Raw genomic sequence first — 22,420 nt, 5'->3', positions numbered from 1 at the left:
CGCAAAAGCCGAAGTAGCGTGTTATTTTAAATAAGATGAAATTTGATGGATGAAATGCCAGAATCCACATACATTATTAATGATTTGTAAGAAACTTACGACTTAAAAGATAGGCGATAGTTAACATTAGAATGACATTTATATTAATATATCTACAGAACTTACGTGTATAAAGGCGATTATATCAATATATCAACATAACTTAGGTGTAAAATTATAATAAAATCAATATATCAACAGAACTTACGTGTATAATGGCGATAATATCAATATATTAACAGAACTTACGTGTATAATGGCGATAATATCATTATATCAACAGAACTTACTGTTTTAGATGTAAGCTGCCTACTTTACAGCTCTATTTTTGTATTTTCTGATCGAAGATCAAGAAATACAAAGCTGACATTCAATCTCTGACACAACGGTTCACGACAAACCTAACAACAAGTAGATCTTAAAACAGCTTTAAACTAGCGATTTAAAAGAAAGAAATATTTTTATTTTGTTACAAAAAAGTATCCAATAAATAACAACGCATTCACAGTTTAAAAGCAGCTTTGGGTTATAGAATTGTCAATAAATGCACAATTACAAATTACGCGGATGAATATGATTTTAGTCAATGAAAATGCCTTTTTTGCGATGTCGATCAGAGCGTATTACACAAATAAATCTGACTGTCGAGTAGTGGAAAATATACATGACGGACTGTTTTGGCGAGAAGATTTTCGCTAAATTATTTACATCAATGTTAAACAACAGGTTTATCGTGAACAAAATACCTCGAAATTAATAAGGATTACAAACCCGAAATGCAATGGAAATTGTAAATTTAGTATCACTTGATTTCATTCAGGTTTTTTTTTCTCTTTTTTCTTTTTAAGTTTCTTTGTTAAGGAAATAGCCACGATATGCAAGGGTAAAGTGTGGCTAAGGGTAAAATGAACATAAATGATTTTTTTGATTTTGATTTTTTCTAGTCATGCAAAATTCCATATGTATAAAACTCTGGTGCTCTGCAAACATAAAAATAAACTTACACAGGACAATACATACAGATATCTAGGGTGCAAGTTGAAAATTTGAAAACGTTTATTCATAATCATTTTCCTACATAATCTAATGGTAAAACATGATGAACTTTGTCACAAAAATGGAGCTTCAGGCATATGTCTAAAATCTTGCACCCATGAGATATACAGTACGATTTAGATTGCAAAGATCAGAAAATACCACAAAGCTTGCAGCCCTTTGATTGTTAATGTAGGTTGTTTGATGTAAGATACTAATTCCTTATGTTAGCCATAAAAAATCTCGGATACAGCAAATGAAATTTAATGGCCCAGATGATTTTGCTATTAAAACAACAACAACAACAACAACAAAAACAACAACAACAACAACATCAAAAACAACAAACAAATAAAGGAATAAAACATACAAAACAAACACAATGTCATTGTCCTCTTAACTAGATGTACAGTGCTATCGAGTTTGAATATAATAATATTTTGACGCTATAAAGTGTCAATAAAATTTAAAAATGCATGAATTTACAGCGTGCTTCCTGGGTGTAATATTTGTATCAACAAATGCATTTATTCACGCGAGGACGAGTTTTTTTACACGATAACTATACAAGTCGTATACATTTCACATAATCAATAGGATATTTTGAATAGGCTTAAACTTGAATTATCTATTAACAAAAGACATGTATTGTAATAAAGGCATTTTTACATTTGTCACAAAAAGTTCCAATTATCTAACATTTGTCCAGAAACGATCCGAATTTGTAAACTCAAATACAGATATTTTACGGATTATTTTACGTATGGACTAACTAAAGATTTCTTAACTACAGAACAAAAGGAAGTTTGTTTTAAAAAAGAAGGAATATTCACAGTGATGTTAAACCAAATCAAGCGAAACCAATACTTTGCTTCAGTTTGTATGTGTTTAGTGCTGCTGGTAGTTTATATGCTTATGACAAGTAAGTTTTTTCTTTTTAAGAATAGAATATTAAGTTATTAATTGTTCAATATATACATGCCATGTACTTAGTGATATTAAACATATATTAAACATAACATAATATCTTAATCATACAGTATGCGTGTTTCATCCTGTACTAAATAGTTTACCGTAATTATTGGCCTCAACCGAATTGTTTTAAATTAGAGCTAAATGGGAGCAAATTTATTTCTGAATTGTCAAAATTGGATTTGTTTTTTTCAGCCAAAGATTAGAGGCTTTGTATATAAATGGTGTTCAGTTGAATGCTCTGGTTTCTTAGCGAAACGAAAAAGAAGTACCTGAAAGAGGATATTATAGTTATACCATTAGTTTGTAATTTATCATAGCATAATGAATTTCCCTAGTTAAATGAAGACCGGATTTAACATGACATAAAAATGTTAAAACATTGTCATTTCAAATCCCGTTAATAACGTGTCTATTCAGACGGGTAAATATTAGGAATGTTGAATAGAATGAAACTTTCTTAATATCATTTTTGTAACATGATATCCTTACATAGTCTCTCATTAAAAATGACAGTAAATCACCTAGTAATTCAATAAGCTGTACATCGGGATTGAATTTGCATAGTACATTGAGTTCATCGCCAAGGATATGTAATTTACACCACATATCATAACGTACAGTATTATTTTCATAACAAAACAATGCTAGATGGACAACAATTGAGGAGGTTTCTATATGTTACACTTTTAACAAGACACACGAAAAGAAAACTATCGACTTAAAGCAGAAATTGCTGTAGCACAGTATTGAACATTATCTCTGTAGATCTGACAAAATTTCCATATGGCACATGGAACAAAGGCATTGAGAATTCGTACATTCATCGCATACATGTATATTTGTTTCCACTTGTACTCTAAATTAGCAAAACTATGAATAGATTTCGATATCAATGATTTCCATTGAATATTAGAAGAAAATATCGCATCGTTTACAAAAATTTGTAAGCACGCTGGTTAAGCCATATTTTCCTAAAATTCTGTAAATGTCTGGTATGAAATATGTACATGTTTGAGGGGTTGAAATAAACATTATTAATCGCTTTGTGTACATAGATTTGATTCTTTTTGAGCTATCCAAAGCAGACAATGACCAAATAACTGCAGCTTTCTGTTATCTGTAAAGTATTCAATTGGGTAGACCCCAAGTAGACTCAGTGCTACCTCTGTTTTTGTGTTTTTTTTTGACATCCTTAAATATATTTAACACATTGTCTCTGTGCTTTCTCTAGTAACTGGCTTTGTGACTGTGATAGCCCATTTCAAAGTTCACTGCCATATAGGGCCTTAGGTAAGACAACAGTCTTCATAGATGTTTTGATGTTCGCCACTATTAACACCTCAGTTAGATAAACTGAAAATGTTTTTCGTAATTTTATGCAGCTCACGTTCACTACTTTAATTAAGTCTAAATTACATGTAGATGTAAATATTCATTGCACACTTAAGTAGTTTATCAGTACCAAAATACCATATCAATTTATTGTCATTATCTGTGCCATTGTAAACCACATTTTTTGTTTCCATGCTGTTGTAGAAATATATGTTTTGTAGAGAGTAGCTGTAGCATATATCTTAAAGTTCTTGTAGACCATTTTTTGATAAAGAAAGTAGAACCATGACATCTGCGCATGTTGGACATCTAATAGATGTATTGTCTAGTTTAAAACTGTGTTTACTGCAGTCTAACGCATTCATTAAATCATTTATGAATATTAAGTGCATTAATGCACTAGTTACATGACCCTGTCTTGATGCCTGTAAAATTGGGAAAAGTCCGACTGTATACATTGGGATAAACGTTTCATTCCTTAATGTAAAACTTTGCCATTCATTAAATTTTCAAAAGCAGGTTAACATATGTTCCTCTTGATTAAAGTTGAAATAAGAGTTGATACTGCATTCTTGCTTATCATTGTAAGAGATTCAACAATTGTCAAGAATTGCATCATGCCTCCTTTTTTTCGTTTTATAAAGTAAAATAAAATATCATTTCGTACAAATCATTATTTTCTCAACATAAAAATTTCTTTTTCATGAAATTTTAATAGAAAGTGTAAAATTATATTTTAAAGTTTATGGTTAATTCTGAAACGAGTATATAATTCATATGAATGAAAAGAAACGGTGGATAAAGCAATATGAACTGCGTCGTATCCACAAAACTCCATAGACATTCTGTCCCTCTTCGAGTTGCAAGTTTTGTTTGACAAAATAGTGGTGCAATCAACATGTACCAAATATAGTGGAAAATATTTGAGCGTGTTAATAGATATATCTGGTTTTAAGTCATTTCTAACTAAAAGTAATAAACAAAAAAAGACATACCTATTTCATTCCAATATGACGGCGTTTGTTGACATTTTATAGGGTATGACGCAGTTTTGATTCCCTGCCCTGTGTACTAAACATTTCTATTAAAAGTTTATTTGTTCAGACCATTAAACATTGTTTCAATTTGAATTCCCTTTCAGGTGAATCTCCGGCGGACTTTACAATGATCAAGCACGGACGTGTCATCAAAATTGATCGGGACGCATTTGAACCGGAAGTTATAGAAGACATTAAGACTGTTGATTCAAAATATCCCAGAATTCCTCACATCATCCATTTTGTTTATATCACAGGAGGGAAGGAAAGTAAGGGAGTTCCTTCGAAATATGAAAAAAATATCAAGTCATTTTTACACTTTCATCCGAATTGGACGTACTATTTTTGGTCGGATGAGACAGCGCGAGCACTAATTCTTGAACGCCACCCACTTCTTATTTCATTGTACGATAGTTATTCTAGACCAATTGTAAAGGCAGATGCTCTTCGATATGTTTTGATGTATGAATTTGGGGGAGTCTATGCAGATCTTGACTTAGAATGCATGCGACCTCTTGATCGTGCTACTATGAAATATGCGTGTATACTATCGCCAGAACCTTTCGTACACAGTGCTGTGTGGTATCGTCAAAATTACTTCTTAACTAATGCAATTTTACTGTGCCGGAAGAAACACCCATTCTATCTTCAACTTATCAAAGAATTACCAAACTATGCACACTTCAGTGGTTCTTTACAATCGGCAGGAACTGTTTTCTTTACAAATATATTTGAAAAATTCAGTAAAATTCCATCGCATGGTGACTTCATTTTTAAATTTGACATAGATGACGACACACCATATTTTTACCAAGCTAAACTAGAGTCGGCAGAAACAGAGAACGCTACTTATGTTGTAAATTCACAGTATTTCATGGACTCAATTGATACAGGAACACTCGCATATCTTAAGTTCACGACAATGTGTGTGTTATATAGTTTCTGGAATGACTTAGTAAGGCGCGGATGTAAACTTTGGAAGAAGAAAAAGGCAAACACAGTACAAAGTCCTCATGCATATATTAATCATATGTGGGTACATAGTGGAAGCAAGTGGTTTTTCAAATCAAAAAAGAAAATGGTACCGATACATTCAATAATTCCACATGTAGAACAATATAAAAGTATCAGCTGAGATGTGTGGGTTTATGAGATTATTTAATTTATCGATGACAGAAAACGTCAATCCAAGCCAGAGTTGGTAGGATTTTCTTTTGTTGGTTTGCTAGTAAATCAAGAGATAATTTGGTAATTATAGTGACAAAAATGGCTTTATTGTTTTGCAAGAACACTGAATGATGTTAACTTATGTATTGTAATGAATTGCAGGAAAAGATGCTTATGTATATATTCAACTCAACGACATAAAGTCAAATACTTGGGAGCCAGTTGTTCAAGTAATGATTTGGTTTTTTATGGTTTTGACGAAACGGTTAACGAAAATCTCTAAATGTTTATTCAAAATTAAATAAACATGATTCGGGCATACGCGGAAAGGAAATAAATAAAAATCAAAAGGCCAATCGGATTTGATCACATAAAAGCAAAAGAATACGATCTGTTGTTGTATCGCCTTGGAATGTGAAGATAGAGATAATTATAGTTCGTAAAATCGCAAATGACGAATTTTCGGAATTGAATTCATAACTTAAGGTTTCAGTGTTCAAGAAACTGAAGCTGTACTTGCTAAACGAAAAGAGGCGTACTCAATTATTGATCGCCAAAAGAAACAAATGGCAAATTCTTTAATTGGGCCAGACAAAAACTGTAATCAGTCATTGTGCCGAAGGACCGTTCCATGAGGTTACAAGCTAGGAAGAGCAAGAGAATGAGAAGATGGATAAGTAGGGAGCTTTGTTTAAACGCGAATTTTGTTTAAAAAAATCAGACATTAATATGAATGACAATATTCAGTTTTGTTCTGGTTTATGTCAATTATATAGTTTTGTCAAGAATATACCTCATGAGTTAGTAAAAAATATATAGGAAAATATGATTTGGCGTTTGTGTATTCAAATATCACTCCAATCAAACAGGTTCATCCCTGGCAAAAACTTCAAAACGTTTGTACAGAAATGACAAATGCAAATAAATATATGCATTCAGTTGTTCTCTCTGCAATATAATATACTGGAAAGTCTTTCCCAGTCTCCTTAATTCACATTATCGAAAATATTAACAGAAATATAAAGTAAATCAACAAATTTTTTATCGAAATAATTACAGCATTAATTTTATTAAATGATATTATGATAGAAAAAATACTGTAATACATTTTTTGATTAAACACGAGTAAACCTTATATCATAATCTTTAAAAGGGGACATACCACAAGTCACGATTTCTTTCTCCTATGTGAAAGACTACGTATTGTCTCATCCTTTAAATATTTGAGGCCCTATTTTTCAAAAAACGGTTATTGATACAGAACGCTAGACTTTATTGCAGACTATGCCTCTAAAATTTTATACAGCTAATTTCCTTTTTTTCTATCAATACAGTCAAGATTTCTGAAAAAAGTGTTTAATACCAACATACCGAAAATGAGCTACCAACAGTATCTATCGGATAGAGTAAATCTCTCAAGAACACCCACAATGCCGTCAGGCTCGATTTTGATGACCCTATTCATGGAAAGTGCAAACTACAGTTCACACTAGGTAGAAATCAACATTTATATGAAATGGTAAGTTTTGAATTTGGAAACATCCGCAGATGTGTTCATCCGGAAGTTATCATGGAGCCTTCAATGTGACACGTTAGTGCCATTCCATGAAAATCGGCTTATGGTCCTGAGGTTAAAGAATACACGTGCCCTAAACGAGAAAATAATGGGCAAAGCTAAATGAAATGGACTTTTGTTGGAAGAGGATCAGTGGTTATGAAGCCTTCACACACAGATAAGCTGTCAAAAAGTCAACTTTATGAAGCAACATATCCTTAGGGTGATTATAAGAATTCAAATAAGGAATACTGAAAAAGAATAAATTGAAAGAACTAAAAGTACCACAAACACAATTATAACGATCTTCAAGGATCGAAAAGGTCTAGGTAACTGTTTGTGTAAAAAAACGGACAGATCTTGTATAAGCGTCCGTACCACCATTTGCAACAAAATTATAAACTCAACATCTTCTGTATAAATGAAAGCCACGGATAAATTTACCTGACAAAATAATACATTAATTATCCGATATTGTCTTTGATTTTATTTTTTTCAGTCATTTCAACATAAATGTACATTTTTTCTCTTCTTTATTAGCTGTTTATGTGTTCTTTATTTTTGACTTACTTGAAGAAATTATAATTTACGTTATTAAGAATAATAAGATACTTATGGTAAAGGTGCCAGGTTCCCAACACAGGAGTTGTGGGTTCGAGCCCTCCTCGGTCAACGACCATGTTTCCTCTTATTACGCCAGGACTAGTGAGTTTCATGAAGCGGCTAGAAAATAATTTACATAAGTTGCAAGAACTTTTCATCGAGCCAAATAAATTACAAAATGTATATGTTATTTTAAAACTAAATAGTTTTGATTGCTATCTTTAAAGTCTTATTAAGCCCGATCCCAACGTGTTCGAAACAAGTGCACAGTATTTACTTGATTTATATTTTGACAGATTCTTTCTTTATTACCTAGAAAATGTCACCAACCTACCTAGAGGAAGATATGTTTGCATGGCTTAGTATATCATGTAGACAGAAAATGTCTCCTTCGTAAAGCTCGATTTTTTACGACAGAAGTTTAGCAGAAAAAATCGAAAGTTTCTTTTGACATTTGATACAATTTCGACACAAATTCTGGCGGATTTAAAAGTTGCCCGTGACATTTTATAAACTGACGATTAAATTTCTCGCCGCTTTAAAATGGACGCTACCGGCCACCATATTAAGGTGATCTATCAAAGGGATGTACTGATCAAATATCAACTTGAAATAAATGCTTGGCAGTATGCTTGAAATATTATGAATATGACTGATTTAATTTTAAAGCTAAAGATTTAATCTATATTTTTACACAAGTATAGTAATGAATAGCAATTTATTGAACCTTTAAGACTTCAAATTCTGCTGAACTAAAAAGAAATTCAAGTAGTAGCTGTTAAAGCTGGTAATTCACCACGCACTGACAATTTCTGAATCTAAATAAGTCGTTCATGCATCTTCTGCACATAAGATCATCAACTGTGGCCGTTTGGTTTAAAACGTTGTTGGTGAAGGCTTGGTTTAAAGCGTTGTTGGTGACGGTTTGGTTTAAAGCGTTGTTGGTGACGGTTTGGTTTAAAGCGTTGTTGGTGACGGTTTGGCTTAAAGCGTTGTCGGTGACGGTTTGGCTTAAAGCGTTGTCGGTGACGGTTTGGCTTAACCCATTACTTCATATACACGCCTTTTAACGCCTTTTCACCCCCCCCCCTTTTTGTTGTCTCAAATGGTGAAAAAATGCCTTATTAAGGCCCCTAATACTTGTTTTTGTTTGAGAAATGTTGTTAAAAAAAAGTGACCACTTTTTCGGCGCGGCCCCCCAACCAAAAGATACATCAGGGGGTTGCCAGAAGGGGGATGTGCCCCCTTCTGTTTGGGGGGTTTGAAGGGGGCGGAGTCCCCCTCATCGCCAAGAAAATTTGGTCTTGTGAGAGGCTATAAATGACCCCAGATTGATCATAAGGTAACGTGTAACCAACGCTGAAAAGCATTTGACTCTATCTCAATCCATTGAGAAGTTGCAGCTCTTTGAAATCAATTATGATGGATAAAATCAACGCAAAATAGTGATTTTTGGCAATTTTGAGATGTCCCCTCGTTGCCATGGTAACAGAAAATTTATGTCTGAGCATGTTGTTGCAAGGGCAATGGTCCAGTCAACATTTGTGCCAAGTTTGATTAGTGTTGAAGCAGTTTTTATAGTATTATAGATATTTGAACTTGTAACGGGAGACTTTTCAATGAAAACAGCCATTTTTCACAAAATGCTCATGAAGTAATGGGTTAATGAAAAAAATAAAAAAATCTACCAAACAACAATTTTTCTTCAAATTTACATGACAGGCCATGTTTAAACATGGAAAAACGCGATTTAGGGCAATTTCAAGTATTTTCATCATATTCTGTTAACCCATTACTTCATATACACGCCTTTTAACGCCTTTTTCACCCCCCCCCTTTTTGTTGTCTCAAATGGTGAAAAAATGCCTTATTTAGGCCCCAAATACGTGTTTTTGTTTTAGAAATGTTGTTAAAAAAGTGACCACTTTTTCGGCGCGGCCCCCCAACCAAAAGATACATCAGGGGGTTGCCAGAAGGGGGATGTGCCCCCTTCTGTTTGGGGTGTTTGAAGGGGGGCGGAGTCCCCTTCATCGCCAAGAAAATTTTGGTCTTGTGAGAGGCTATAAATGACTCCAGATTGATCATAAGGTAACGTGTAACCAACGCTGAAAAGCATTTGACTCTATCTCAATCCATTGAGAAGTTGCAGCTCTTTGAAATCAATTATGATGGATAAAATCAACGCAAAATAGTGATTTTTGGCAATTTTGAGATGTCCCCTCGTTGCCATGGTAACAGAAAATTTATGTCTGAGCATGTTGTTGCAAGGCAATGGTCCAGTCAACATTTGTGCCAAGTTTGATTAGTGTTGAAGCAGTTTTTATAGTATTATAGAATTAATTTGAACTTGTAACGGGAGACTTTTCAATGAAAACAGCCATTTTTTCACAAAATGCTCATGAAGTAATGGGTTAATGAAAAAAATAAAAAAAATCTACCAAACAACAATTTTTTCTTTCAAATTTACATGACAGGCCATGTTTAAACATGGAAAAAACGCGATTTAGGGCAATTTCAAGTATTTTTATCAATATTCTGTTAAACCCATTACTTCATATATACACGCCTTTTAACGCCTTTTTTACCCCCCCCCTTTTTGTTGTCTCAAATGGTGAAAAAATGCCTTATTTAGGCCCCAAATACTTGTTTTTGTTTGAGAAATGTTTTTAAAAAAAAAAGTGACCACTTTTTCGGCGCGGCCCCCAACCAAAAGATACATCAGGGGGTTGCCAGAAGGGGGATGTGCCCCCTTCTGTTTGGGGGGTTTGAAGGGGGCGGAGTCCCCCTCATCGCCAATAAAATTTTGGTCTTGTGTGAGGCTATAAATAACCCCAGATTGATCATAAGGTAACGTGTAACCAACGCTGAAAAAGCATTTGACTCTATCTCAATCCATTGAGAAGTTGCAGCTCTTTGAAATCAATTATGATGGATAAAATCAACGCAAAATAGTGATTTTTGGCAATTTTGAGATGTCCCCTCGTTGCCATGGTAACAGAAAATTTATGTCTGAGCATGTTGTTGCAAGGGCAATGGTCCAGTCAACATTTGTGCCAAGTTTGATTAGTGTTGAAGCAGTTTTTATAGTATTATAGATATTTGAACTTGTAACGGGAGACTTTTCAATGAAAAACAGCCATTTTTCACAAAATGCTCATGAAGTAATGGGTTAATGAAAAAAATAAAAAAATCTACCAAACAACAATTTTTCTTCAAAATTTACATGACAGGCCATGTTTTAAACATGGAAAAACGCGATTTAGGGCAATTTCAAGTATTTTCATCATATTCTGTTAACCCATTACTTCATATACACGCCTTTTAACGCCTTTTTCACCCCCCCCCTTTTTGTTGTCTCAAATGGTGAAAAAATGCCTTATTTAGGCCCCAAATACTTGTTTTTGTTTGAGAAATGTTGTTAAAAAAAAGTGACCAACTTTTTCGGCGCGGCCCCCCAACCAAAAAGATACATCAGGGGGTTGCCAGAAGGGGGATGTGCCCCCTTCTGTTTGGGGGGTTTTGAAGGGGGGCGGAGTCCCCCTCATCGCCAAGAAAATTTTGGTCTTGTGAGAGGCTATAAATGACTCCAGATTGAATCATAAGGTAACGTGTAACCAACGCTGAAAAGCATTTGACTCTATCTCAATCCATTGAGAAGTTGCAGCTCTTTTGAAATCAATTATGATGGATAAAAATCAACGCAAAATATGATTTTTGGCAATTTTGAGATGTCCCCCTCCGTTGCCATGGTAACAGAAAATTTATGTCTGAGCATGTTGTTGCAAGGGCAATGGTCCAGTCAACATTTGTGCCAAGTTTGATTAGTGTTGAAGCAGTTTTTTATAGTATTATAGATATTTGAACTTGTAACGGGAGACTTTTCAATGAAAACAGCCATTTTTCACAAAATGCTCATGAAGTAATGGGTTAAATTGAAAAAAATAAAAAAAAATCTACCAAACACAATTTTTCTTCAAATTTACATGACAGGCCATGTTTAAACATGGAAAAACGCGATTTAGGGCAATTTCAAGTATTTTTCATCATATTCTGTTAACCCATTACTTCATATACACGCCTTTTAACGCCTTTTTCACCCCCCCCTTTTTGTTGTCTCAAATGGTGAAAAAATGCCTTATTTAGGCCCCTAATACTTGTTTTTGTTTGAGAAATGTTGTTAAAAAAAAGTGACCACTTTTCGGCGCGGCCCCCAACCAAAAAGATACATCAGGGGGTTGCCAGAAGGGGGATGTGCCCCCTTCTGTTTGGGGGGTTTGAAGGGGGCGGAGTCCCCTCTTCGCCAAGAAAAATTTTGGTCTTGTGAGAGGCTATAAATGACTCCAGATTGATCAATAAGGTAACGTGTAACCAACGCTGAAAAGCATTTGACTCTATCTCAATCCATTGAGAAGTTGCAGCTCTTTGAAATCAATTATGATGGATAAAATCAACGCAAAATAGTGATTTTTGGCAATTTTGAGATGTCCCCTCGTTGCCATGGTAACAGAAAATTTATGTCTGAGCATGTTGTTGCAAGGGCAATGGTCCAGTCAACATTTGTGCCAAGTTTGATTAGTGTTGAAGCAGTTTTTATAGTATTATAGATATTTGAACTTGTAACGGGAGACTTTTCAATGAAAACAGCCATTTTTCACAAAATGCTCATGAAGTAATGGGTTAGAGCGTTGTGGGTGACGGTTTGGTTTAAAGCGTTGTTGGTGAAGGCTTGGTTTAAAGCGTTGTCGGTGACGGTTTGGCTTAAAGCGTTGTTGGTGACGGTTTGGTTTAAAGCGTTGTTCGTGACGGTTTGGCTTAAAGCGTTGTCGGTGACGGTTTTGGTTTAAAGCGTTGTTGGTGAAGGCTTTGGTTTAAAGCGTTGTCGGTGACGGTTTGGCTTAAAGCGTTGTTGTTGACGGTTTGATTTAAAGCGTTGTCGGTGACGGTTTGGCTTAAAGCGTTGTTGGTGAAGGCTTGGTTTAAAGCGTTGTCGGTGACGGTTTGGCTTAAAGCGTTGTTGGTGACGGTTTGGTTTAAAGCGTTGTTCGTGACGGTTTGGCTTAAAGCGTTGTCGGTGACGGTTTGGTTTAAAGCGTTGTTGGTGAAGGCTTGGTTTAAAGCGTTGTCAGTGACGGTTTGGCTTAAAGCGTTGTTGGTGACGGTTTGGTTTAAAGCGTTGTTGGTGAAGGCTTGGTTTAAAGCGTTGTTGGTGAAGGCTTGGTTTAAAGCGTTGTTGGTGACGGTTTGGTTTAAAGCGTTGTTGGTGACGGTTTGGTTTAAAGTGTTGTTGGTGAAGGCTTGGTTTAAAGCGTTGTCGGTGACGGTTTGGCTTAAAGCGTTGTTGGTGACGGTTTGGTTTAAAGCGTTGTTCGTGACGGTTTGGCTTAAAGCGTTGTCGGTGACAGTTTGGTTTAAAGCGTTTTCGAATACCTTTGATTAAGCTTCATTTAACAACATTTTGCTTACGTTTTTATCCAACATGAAATATTGGAAATATGGCAGTAAACATCTACACACTGATGGATTTTGGATTTCAGCGCTTAAGGTCAGATTACTGTATTGTAATATGGCCAGCGATTGGCTAAAAATGCATGGAAACCCGTAAGATGGGACATCAGGTGACTGGAGAAAAAGGTGATGTTTACAACAATGAAGATTATTCAAGAACAGAAACTAACACTGTTTTCTTGAGAAAACGGCTTTTTTAAATAAGTTTCTAGCATATGATGTTGGATATTTACATTTTAAATAAAGTCAGTCCTATGATCAGCAGAAAAATCTCAGTGAAAAGGATTTTGCGAAAAGTTTGGTCGGTCAGCCCAATAAAACAAGATCATTGTGCCAGGCATACCTTTCTCCTACAAAAATTATGTCAAAGGGCCATTTCTAATAATGTAAGTTTTGAGTCTATGAACATAAGCTACTACATTTGTAACATAATGCCTGTTACAGAAATAAGGTGCCCACTTTGGGATAAAAAGTAGCACTATCCAAGGCATTACGCCAAAAGCGGTAGTAGCGTGTTACGTTAAATAAGATGAAAGTTATGGATGAAATGCCAGAATCCACATAAATTATTAATGATTTGTAAGAAACTTACGACTTAAAAGATAGGCGATAGTTAACATTAGAATGACATTTATATTAATATATCTATAGAACTTACGTGTATAATGGCGATAATATCAATATATCTACAGAACTTAGGTGTAAAATTGTAATGATACAAATATATTAACAGAACTTACGTGTATATAATGGCGATAATATCAATATATCAACAGAACTTCCGTGTATTATGGCGGTAATTTCAACATATCAACAGAACTTCTGTGTACAATTTAGAATTCGTAACTTATGATTAAGTAATACATTTATATCGCAATGCTACCTTACGTTTTAGATGTAAGCTGCCTACTTTACAGCTCTATTTTTGTATTTTCTGATCGAAGATCAAGAAATACAAAGCTGACATTCAATCTCTGACACAGCGGTTCACGACAAACCTAACAACAAGTAGATCTTAAAACAGCTTAAAACTAGCGAATTAAAAGAAAGAAATATTTTTATTTTGTTACAAGTATCCAACAAATTACATCGCATTCAAAGTTTAAAAGTAGCTTTGGGTTATAGAATTGTCAATAAATGCACAATCACAAATTACGCGGATGAATATGATTTTAGTCAATGAAAATGCTATTTTTAGCGATGTCGATCAGAGCGTATTACACAAATAAATCTGACTGTCGAGTAGTGGAATACATACATGTCGGACTGTTTTGGCGAGAAGATTTTCGCTAAATTAGTTACATCAATGTTAAACAACATGTTCATCGTGAACAAAATACCTCGAAATCAATAAGGATTACAAACCCGAAATGCAATGGAAATTGTAAATTTAGTATTACTTGATTTTATTCAGGCTTTTTTTTTCTTTTTTAAGTATCTTTGTTAAGGAAATAGCCACAATATGCAAGGATAAAGTGTGGCTGTCATAAAAAATGAACATAAATGATTTTTTGATGCAACTCTAGTCATGCAAAATTCCGTATGTATAAAACTCTGGTGCCCTGCAAGATGAATTATAGTACATAAAAATAAACTTATACAGGAAAATACCTACAGATATTTAGGGTGCAAGTTGAAAATTTGAAAACCTTTATTCATAATCATTTTCCTACATAATCTAATGGTAAAACATGATGAAATTTGTCACAAAAAATGGAGCTTCAGGCATATGCCTAAAACCTTGCACCCATGAGATATACAGTACGATTTAGATTGCAAAGCTCAGAAAATACCACAAAGCTTGCAGCCATTTGATTCTTAATGTAGGTTGTTTGATGTAAGATGTTAGCCATAAAAATTCCCGGATACAGCAAATAAAATTTGATGGCTCAGACGATTTTGCTATTAAAACAACAACAACAGCAAAAACAACAAACACATAAAGGAATAAAACATACAAAACAAACACAATGTCCTTGTTCTCTTAACTAGGTGTACTAAGTGCTATCGAATTTGAATAATTACAATTCAAATTGATAATATTTTGACGCTATGAAGTGTCAATAAAATTTAAAAATGCATGAATTTGCTTCCTGGGTGTAATATTTGTATGAACAAATGCAATTATTCACCCGAGGACGAGTTTTTAAGCACGATAACTATACAAGTCATATACATTTCACATAATCAATAGGACATTTTGAATAGGCTTAAACTTGAATTATCAATAAACAAAAGACCTGTATTGTAATCAATGTATTTTTACATTTGTCTCATTTAGCATTTGTCCAGAGACGATCCGAATTTGTAAACTCAAATACAGATATTTTACGGATTATTTTACGTATGGACTAACTAAAGATTTCTTAACTACAGAACAAAAGGAAGTTTGTTTTAAAAAAGAAGGAATATTCACAGTGATGTTAAACCAAATCAAGAGAAACCCATACTTTGCTTCAGTTTGTATGTGTTTAGTGCTGCTGGTAGTTTATATGTTTATGACAAGTAAGTTCTTTCTTTTTAAGAATATTAAGTTATTAATTGTTCAATATATACAGGCTATGCACTTAGAGATATTAAACATATATAGAGGATATTGAATGAGTGTAAGTTCAATACTGTATTTATTGCTCGGGTTGAATAAAATTATATTATGCGAGCCTCTGGCGAGCATAATATTATTTTAGTAAACGAGTGCAATAAATTCAGTAATGAACTTACACGAATTTAATATTCTATTTATCACATACCCAAAATAAAGACCGTTTAAAGTGAAATAAGAGTCATTTTTCATTGACGCGCCTATAGTATAACGCTTACATTACACTTGTTTGTATAACGCTAATGACGTCACGTCGAAATATATGCACGGCCGTGCAATACCATATTTACGGAGTCGCAAAATCGGCACGGGTGTGTGATAAATTAAACATAACAAAAACAGCAAATACAAGACAATGCATATAATACATATTCAAATTTAAAGATAATATTTTAATCATACAGTATGCGTGTTTCATCCTGTACTAAATAGTTTACCGTAATTATTGGCATCAACCAAATAGTTTTAAATTAGAGCTAAATGGGAGCAAATTTATTTCTGAATTGTCAAAATTGGATTTATTTGTTTCAGCCAAAGATTGAGGCTTTATATATATAAATGGTGTTCAGGTATTTGCTCTGGTCTAAGTTTCTTAGCGAAACGAAAAAGAAGTATCTAAAAGAGGATATTATTAATAGTTATACCATTAAATTGTATTTTATCATAGCATAATGAACCCTAGTTAAATGAAGACAGGATTTAACATGATATAAAAAGATATTGCTGAAACATTATCATTTCAAATCCCGTTAATAACGTTTCTATTCAGATGGGTAAATTAAGAATGTTGCATATAGAATGAAACTTTCTTAATATCAATCTTGTAACATGATATCCTTATATAGTCTCTCATTAAAAAATGACGGTAACCCACCTGATAATTCAATAAGCTGTCCATCGGGATTGAATTTGCTTAGTACATTGAATTCATCGCCAAGGATATCATGTAATTTTACACCACATATCATAACGTACAGTATTATTTTCATAACAAAACAATGCTAGATGAACAACAATAGAGGAGGTTTCTAAGTTACACTTTTTACAAGACACACGAAAAGAAAACTATCGACTTAAAGCAAAAATAGCTGTTACACAGTATTTAACATAATCTCTGTAGATCTGACAAAATTTCCATATAGCACATGGAACAAACGCATTGAGAATTTGTACAGAATCTTTAAACTTTCATCGCATACATGTATTTGTTTCCACTTCTACTCTAAATCAGCAAATCTATAAATAGATTTTGATATCAATGATTTCCATTGAATATTAGAAAAAAATATCGCATCGTTTATAAAATTTGTAAGCACACTGATTAAGCCATATTTTCCTAAAATTCTGTAAATGTCTGGTATGAAATCTGTACATGTTTGAGGGGTTGACATAAACATTATTAATCGTTTTATGAACATAGATTTGATTCTTTTTGAGCTATCCAAAGCAAACAACTGGTCAAATAACTGCAGCTTCCATTTATCTATAAAGTATTAAATTGGGTAGATCTCAAGTAGACTCAGAGCTACATGTACCTCTGTTTTCGTGTATTTCGGCATCCTTTAATATATTTAACACATTGTCTATGTGCTTTCTCTAGTAGCTGGCTTTGTGACTGTGATAACCCATTCCAAAGTTCACTGCCATATAGGGCCTTAGGTAAAACAACAGTTTCATATAGATGTTTCGATGTTCGCCACTATTAACACATCTATCAGACAAACTGAAAATGTTTTTCGTAATTTTGTGCAGCTCTCGTTCACTTACTACTTTAGTTAAGTCTAAATTACTTGTACACAGAGCTCCGAAATGTAAATATTCATTGCACACTTCTAGTTTATCAGTACCTAAATACCATTTCAATTTATTGTCATTATCTGTGTCATTGTAAACCACAATTTTTGTTTCCATGCTGTTGTTGAAACATATGTTTTGTAGAGAGTAGCTGTAGCATATATCTAAAAGTTCTTGTAAACCATTTTTTTTTATAAAGAAAGTAGAACCATGTTATCGGCGCATGTTGGACATCCAAAAGATGCACTGTCTAGTTTAAAATAGTGTTTACTGCAGTCTAATGCATTCATTAAATTATTTATGAATATTAAGTACATTAATGCAATAGTCACCTGACCCTGTCTTGATGCCTGTAAAATTGGGAAAAAGTCCGACTGTATACCTTGGGATAAACGATTCATTCCTTAATGTAAAACTTTGCCATTCATTAAATTTTCAAAAGAAGGTTTACATTTGTTCCTCTTGATGAAAGTTGAAATAAGAAAGACACATGTATGGTTGATAATAAAAAATGTAAAATTATATTTTAAAGTTTATGGTTAATTCTGAAACGAGTATATAATTAATTTGACTAAAAAAAAAACGGTGAATAAAGCAATATGAACTGCGTCGTATCCACAAAACTCCATAGGAATTCTGGCTCTCTTCGTGTTGCAAGGTTTGTTTGACAAAATATTGGTGCAATCAACATGTACCAAATATAGTGTAGAATATTGGAGCTTAATAAATATATCTGGTTTTCAGTCATTTCTAACGAAAAGTAATAAACAAAACAATACCTTCTTCGTTCCAAAATGTCGGAGTTTGTTTACATTTTGTAGGATATGACGCAGTTTTGATTCCCAGCCCTGTGCACTAAACATTTCTTTTTAAAGTTATTCATTTGTTCAGACCATTAAACATTGTTTCAATTTGAATTTCCCTTTTAGGTGAATCTCCGGGTGAATACACAGTGCTCAATGATGGGCGTGTCATCAAAATTGATCGGGACGCATTTGAACCGGAAGTTATAGAAGATATTAAGACGGTTGATTCAAAATATCCCAGAATTCCTCACATCATTCATTTTGTTTATATCTCAGGAGGGAAGGAAAGCAAGGGAGTTCCTTCAAAATATGAGAAAAATATCAGGTCATTTTTACGTTTTCATCCAAACTGGACGTACTATTTTTGGTCGGATGAGACAGCGCGAGCACTGATTCTTGAACGTCACCCAGACCTTATTTCATTGTACGATAGTTACTCTAGACCAATTGTAAAGGCAGATGCTCTTCGATATGTTTTAATGTATGAGTTTGGAGGTGTCTATGCAGATCTTGACTTAGAATGCCTGCGACCTCTTGATCGTGCTACTATGAAATATGCTTGTATACTATCGCCCGAACCTTTCGTGCACAGTGCTGTATGGTATGGTCAAAATTACTTCTTAACTAATGCAATTTTACTGTGTAGAAAGAAACATCCATTCTATCTCCAACTTATCAAAGAATTACCAAACTATGCACACTTCAGTGGTTCTTTACAATCGGCAGGGACTGTTTTCTTTACAAATATATTTGAAAAATTCAGTAAAATTCCTTCGCATGGTGACTTCATTTTTAAATTTGACATAGATGACGACACACCATATTTTTACCAAGCTAAACTAGAGTCGGCAGAAACAGAGAACGCTACTTATGTTGTAAATTCACAGTATTTCATGGACTCAATTGATACAGGAACTCTTGCATATCTTAAGTTCACGACAATGTGTGTGTTATATAGTTTCTGGAATGACTTAGTAAGGCGCGGATGTAAACTTTGGAAGAAGAAAAAGGCTAACGCAGTACAAAGTCCTCATGCATATATTAATCATATGTGGGTACATAGTGCTAGCAAGTGGTTTTTCAAGTCAAAAAAGAAAATGGTGCCGATACATTCAATAATTCCACATGTAGAACAATTTACAAGTATCAGCTGAGATGTGTGGGTTTATGAGATTACTTATTTTATCATTATTAAATAAACATGATTCGGGCATACACGGAAAGTAAATAAACTCGAAAGGCCAATCGGATTTGATCAAGCTAAAGCAAAAGAATACGACTTGAAAAGTCCTTGGAATGGGAAGATAGAGAGAACTAGTTCGTTAAATCGCAAATGACAAATTTTCGGAATTGAATTCATAACTAAAGGTTTCGGTGTTCAAGAAACCGAAGCTGTGCTTGCTAAACGAAAGGAGACGTACTCGATTATAGATCGCTAAAAGAAAATAATGGCAAATTCTTTAGTTGGGCCCGACCAAAACTTTAATCAGTGATCGTGCCGAAGGACCGTTCCATGAGGTTACAAGCTATGAAGAGCAAGAGAAACTACGAATTGGATAAGTAATAGAACTTGTTTAATTTGGAAATAAACGGTTATAAAAGTTTTTAATCTTACGGAAATGATTCTGATGAAAGTGCTATTTGTTCTCCTTATCAGAGAAATAAGTACACTAATAAATCTGGTCACAAGATAGTATTTGAATATTTGGCGCTTACTGTTGGCAGAAAGATAAAACAGAATTCGGATCATCCCGAGTGTTTGACAGCTTGTCCATATGCAAGGCAATGCCTTTTTTCGTGCAACAGGATTTTCAAGAATGAGGAGATTGATACTAAGTAGGAAGCTTTGTTTGAACCCGAATTTTGTTTTAAAAAATCAGACATTAATATGAATAACAATATTCAGTTTTGTTCTGGTTAATGTCAATTATAAAGTTTTGTCAAGAATACTTCATGAGTTAGTGAAAAAAATTAGGAAATTATAATTTTGACGTTTATTTAATACAAATATCACGCCGATAAAACAGGTTTATCCTTGGCAAATACTTCAAAACGTTTGTACAAAAAAAACAACAAACACTATTAAATATATGTGTTCAGTGGTTCTCTCTGCAGTGGAATATACTGCACAGTCTATCCCAGTCTCCTTAATTCACATTATCGAAAATATTAACAGAAATATAAAGTAAATCAACGAACTTTTTTATCCAAATATTTACAGCATTTATTAAATGATATTATAATAGAAAAAAATACTGTAATACATTTTTTTTAATTAAACACGAGTAAACCTTAGATCATAATATTTAAAAGGGGACATACCACAAGTCACGATTTCTTTCTCCTATGTGAAAGACTACGTATTTTCTCATCCTTTAAATATTTGAGGCTCTATTTTTCAAAAACGGTATATTGATACAGAACGCTAGACTTTATTGCAGAATTTGCATCTAAAACTTTAAAACGCTAATTTCCTTTTTTTCTATCAATACAGTCAAGATTTCTGAAAAAAAGTGTTCAATACCAAAATACCGAAAATAAGCTACCAACAGTATCTATAGGATATAGAAAATAAGAATCCCTAAAGAACGCCCAAAAAGCCAGAATTTAGGCTCAATTTGAATGAGCCTATTCATGGAAAGTGCAAACTACAGTTCACACTAGATAGAATTGAACATTTAATAATTATGAAATGGTAAAACTTTAAATTTGGAAACATCCACAGTTGTGGTCATACGGCAGTTATCATGGAGCCTTTAAAATGTGACACGTTAGTGCCATTCCATGAAAAGCGGCGTATGATCCTGAGATAAAAGAATACGCGTGCCCTAAACGAGAAAATAATGGGCAAAGCTAAATGAATTTTGAAAGGGGATCAGTGGTTATGAAGGCTTCATAACCTGTCATAACCTGTCAAAATTCAAATATATGAACCAGCATCATATCCTTAGGGGGATTATTAGATTTCAAATAAGGAATACTAGAACCACCCTACTAATAAAAAGGATAAATTGAAAGAACTAAAAGTACCACAAACACAATTATAACGATCTTCGAGGACCGAAAATGTAACATCTCTGACTGAATGTACGGGGCGATAAATAGAGAAAATAAGAATCCCTATAAATCGGCCAAAACTGCATAATTGAAGATTTTGAATCTGGTCAAACTGCGGAGACATGTAGGCTGACATTGTTTTTTACTAGTGGCAAAAGCTCATCACTTCCGGTTCAAGCCGATAAGGGATGAATAATATATGACTGAGGCAATACAAAACACAAGACTTTGCAGTCAATTGAAAAATCAATTCTAAAGTCAGGCAATCGGTCCATATTCTTTTCATTACAGTTGATAAACTCAAGCAAACAAAGAGAAGAAAATATAGAGAGAAACAGACTCCCTAAAGAACATTTAAAACGGCAAAATCGGAAATGTTGCATGCAAGGTTTGATCGATCATGTTCATAGACGGCACTTAAAGGTGCAAGCTACCATGCATGTCCCTTAGCCTATCACAAACTATTATATTTATATGAATATTGGTTTTCAAATAACATGAGTTAAGTTCTTTGATGCATATGTAAGAAGTTGTACCGTATTTTACCTAAGACCGATGGGGATATTTCAACATAAATTTCCGATTTCGTCTTCCTGAATTTATGAATTCACGTTTTTAAACATACGGAATTCATGAATTCAGGATTTCACCTTCATGAATTCAGGATTTCAACTACACAAACAAATTCACGATTTCAATTTTGAAGTTGAAATCGTGAATGCACGAAGTTGAAATCGTGAATTTGTAGCTTTTGTATGTTGAAATCGTGGAATCATGAAGTTGAAATTGTGGAATTTTTGAAGATAAAACCTTATTATTTAAAATCTTTCAAAACTAACAAATAATATTTTGTAATATTTCACTAGGTTTGTGATTTTTTACTGCCCTCTCGGATCGATGAAACCACTACTGA

At 33.7% G+C, this 22,420-nt stretch overlaps 2 protein-coding genes across 2 annotated transcripts; both read left to right on the top strand.

Moving 5' to 3' along the window:
- Positions 1–1,630: 1,630 nt before the first annotated feature.
- LOC132759242 (uncharacterized) lies at positions 1,631–6,411 on the top strand. Its single transcript, XM_060750976.1, has 2 exons — positions 1,631–1,996; positions 4,523–6,411. Exons 1-2 carry the CDS (start codon positions 1,912–1,914, stop codon positions 5,551–5,553), a joined length of 1,116 nt encoding a protein of 371 aa, XP_060606959.1. The 5' UTR covers positions 1,631–1,911; the 3' UTR covers positions 5,554–6,411.
- Positions 6,412–15,476: 9,065 nt separating this feature from the next.
- Positions 15,477–20,541, top strand: LOC132759241 (uncharacterized). The gene is made up of 2 exons (XM_060750975.1): positions 15,477–15,753; positions 18,574–20,541. Exons 1-2 carry the CDS (start codon positions 15,669–15,671, stop codon positions 19,602–19,604), a joined length of 1,116 nt encoding a protein of 371 aa, XP_060606958.1. The 5' UTR covers positions 15,477–15,668; the 3' UTR covers positions 19,605–20,541.
- The last annotated feature ends 1,879 nt before the right edge of the window (positions 20,542–22,420 follow it).

The sequence above is a fragment of the Ruditapes philippinarum genome, unplaced genomic scaffold (assembly GCF_026571515.1).
Source record: "Ruditapes philippinarum isolate M1 unplaced genomic scaffold, ASM2657151v2 ctg503_1_1_1_1, whole genome shotgun sequence".
Classification (NCBI taxonomy): domain Eukaryota; kingdom Metazoa; phylum Mollusca; class Bivalvia; order Venerida; family Veneridae; genus Ruditapes; species Ruditapes philippinarum.
This window is presented reverse-complemented; position numbering and strand designations above follow the sequence as displayed.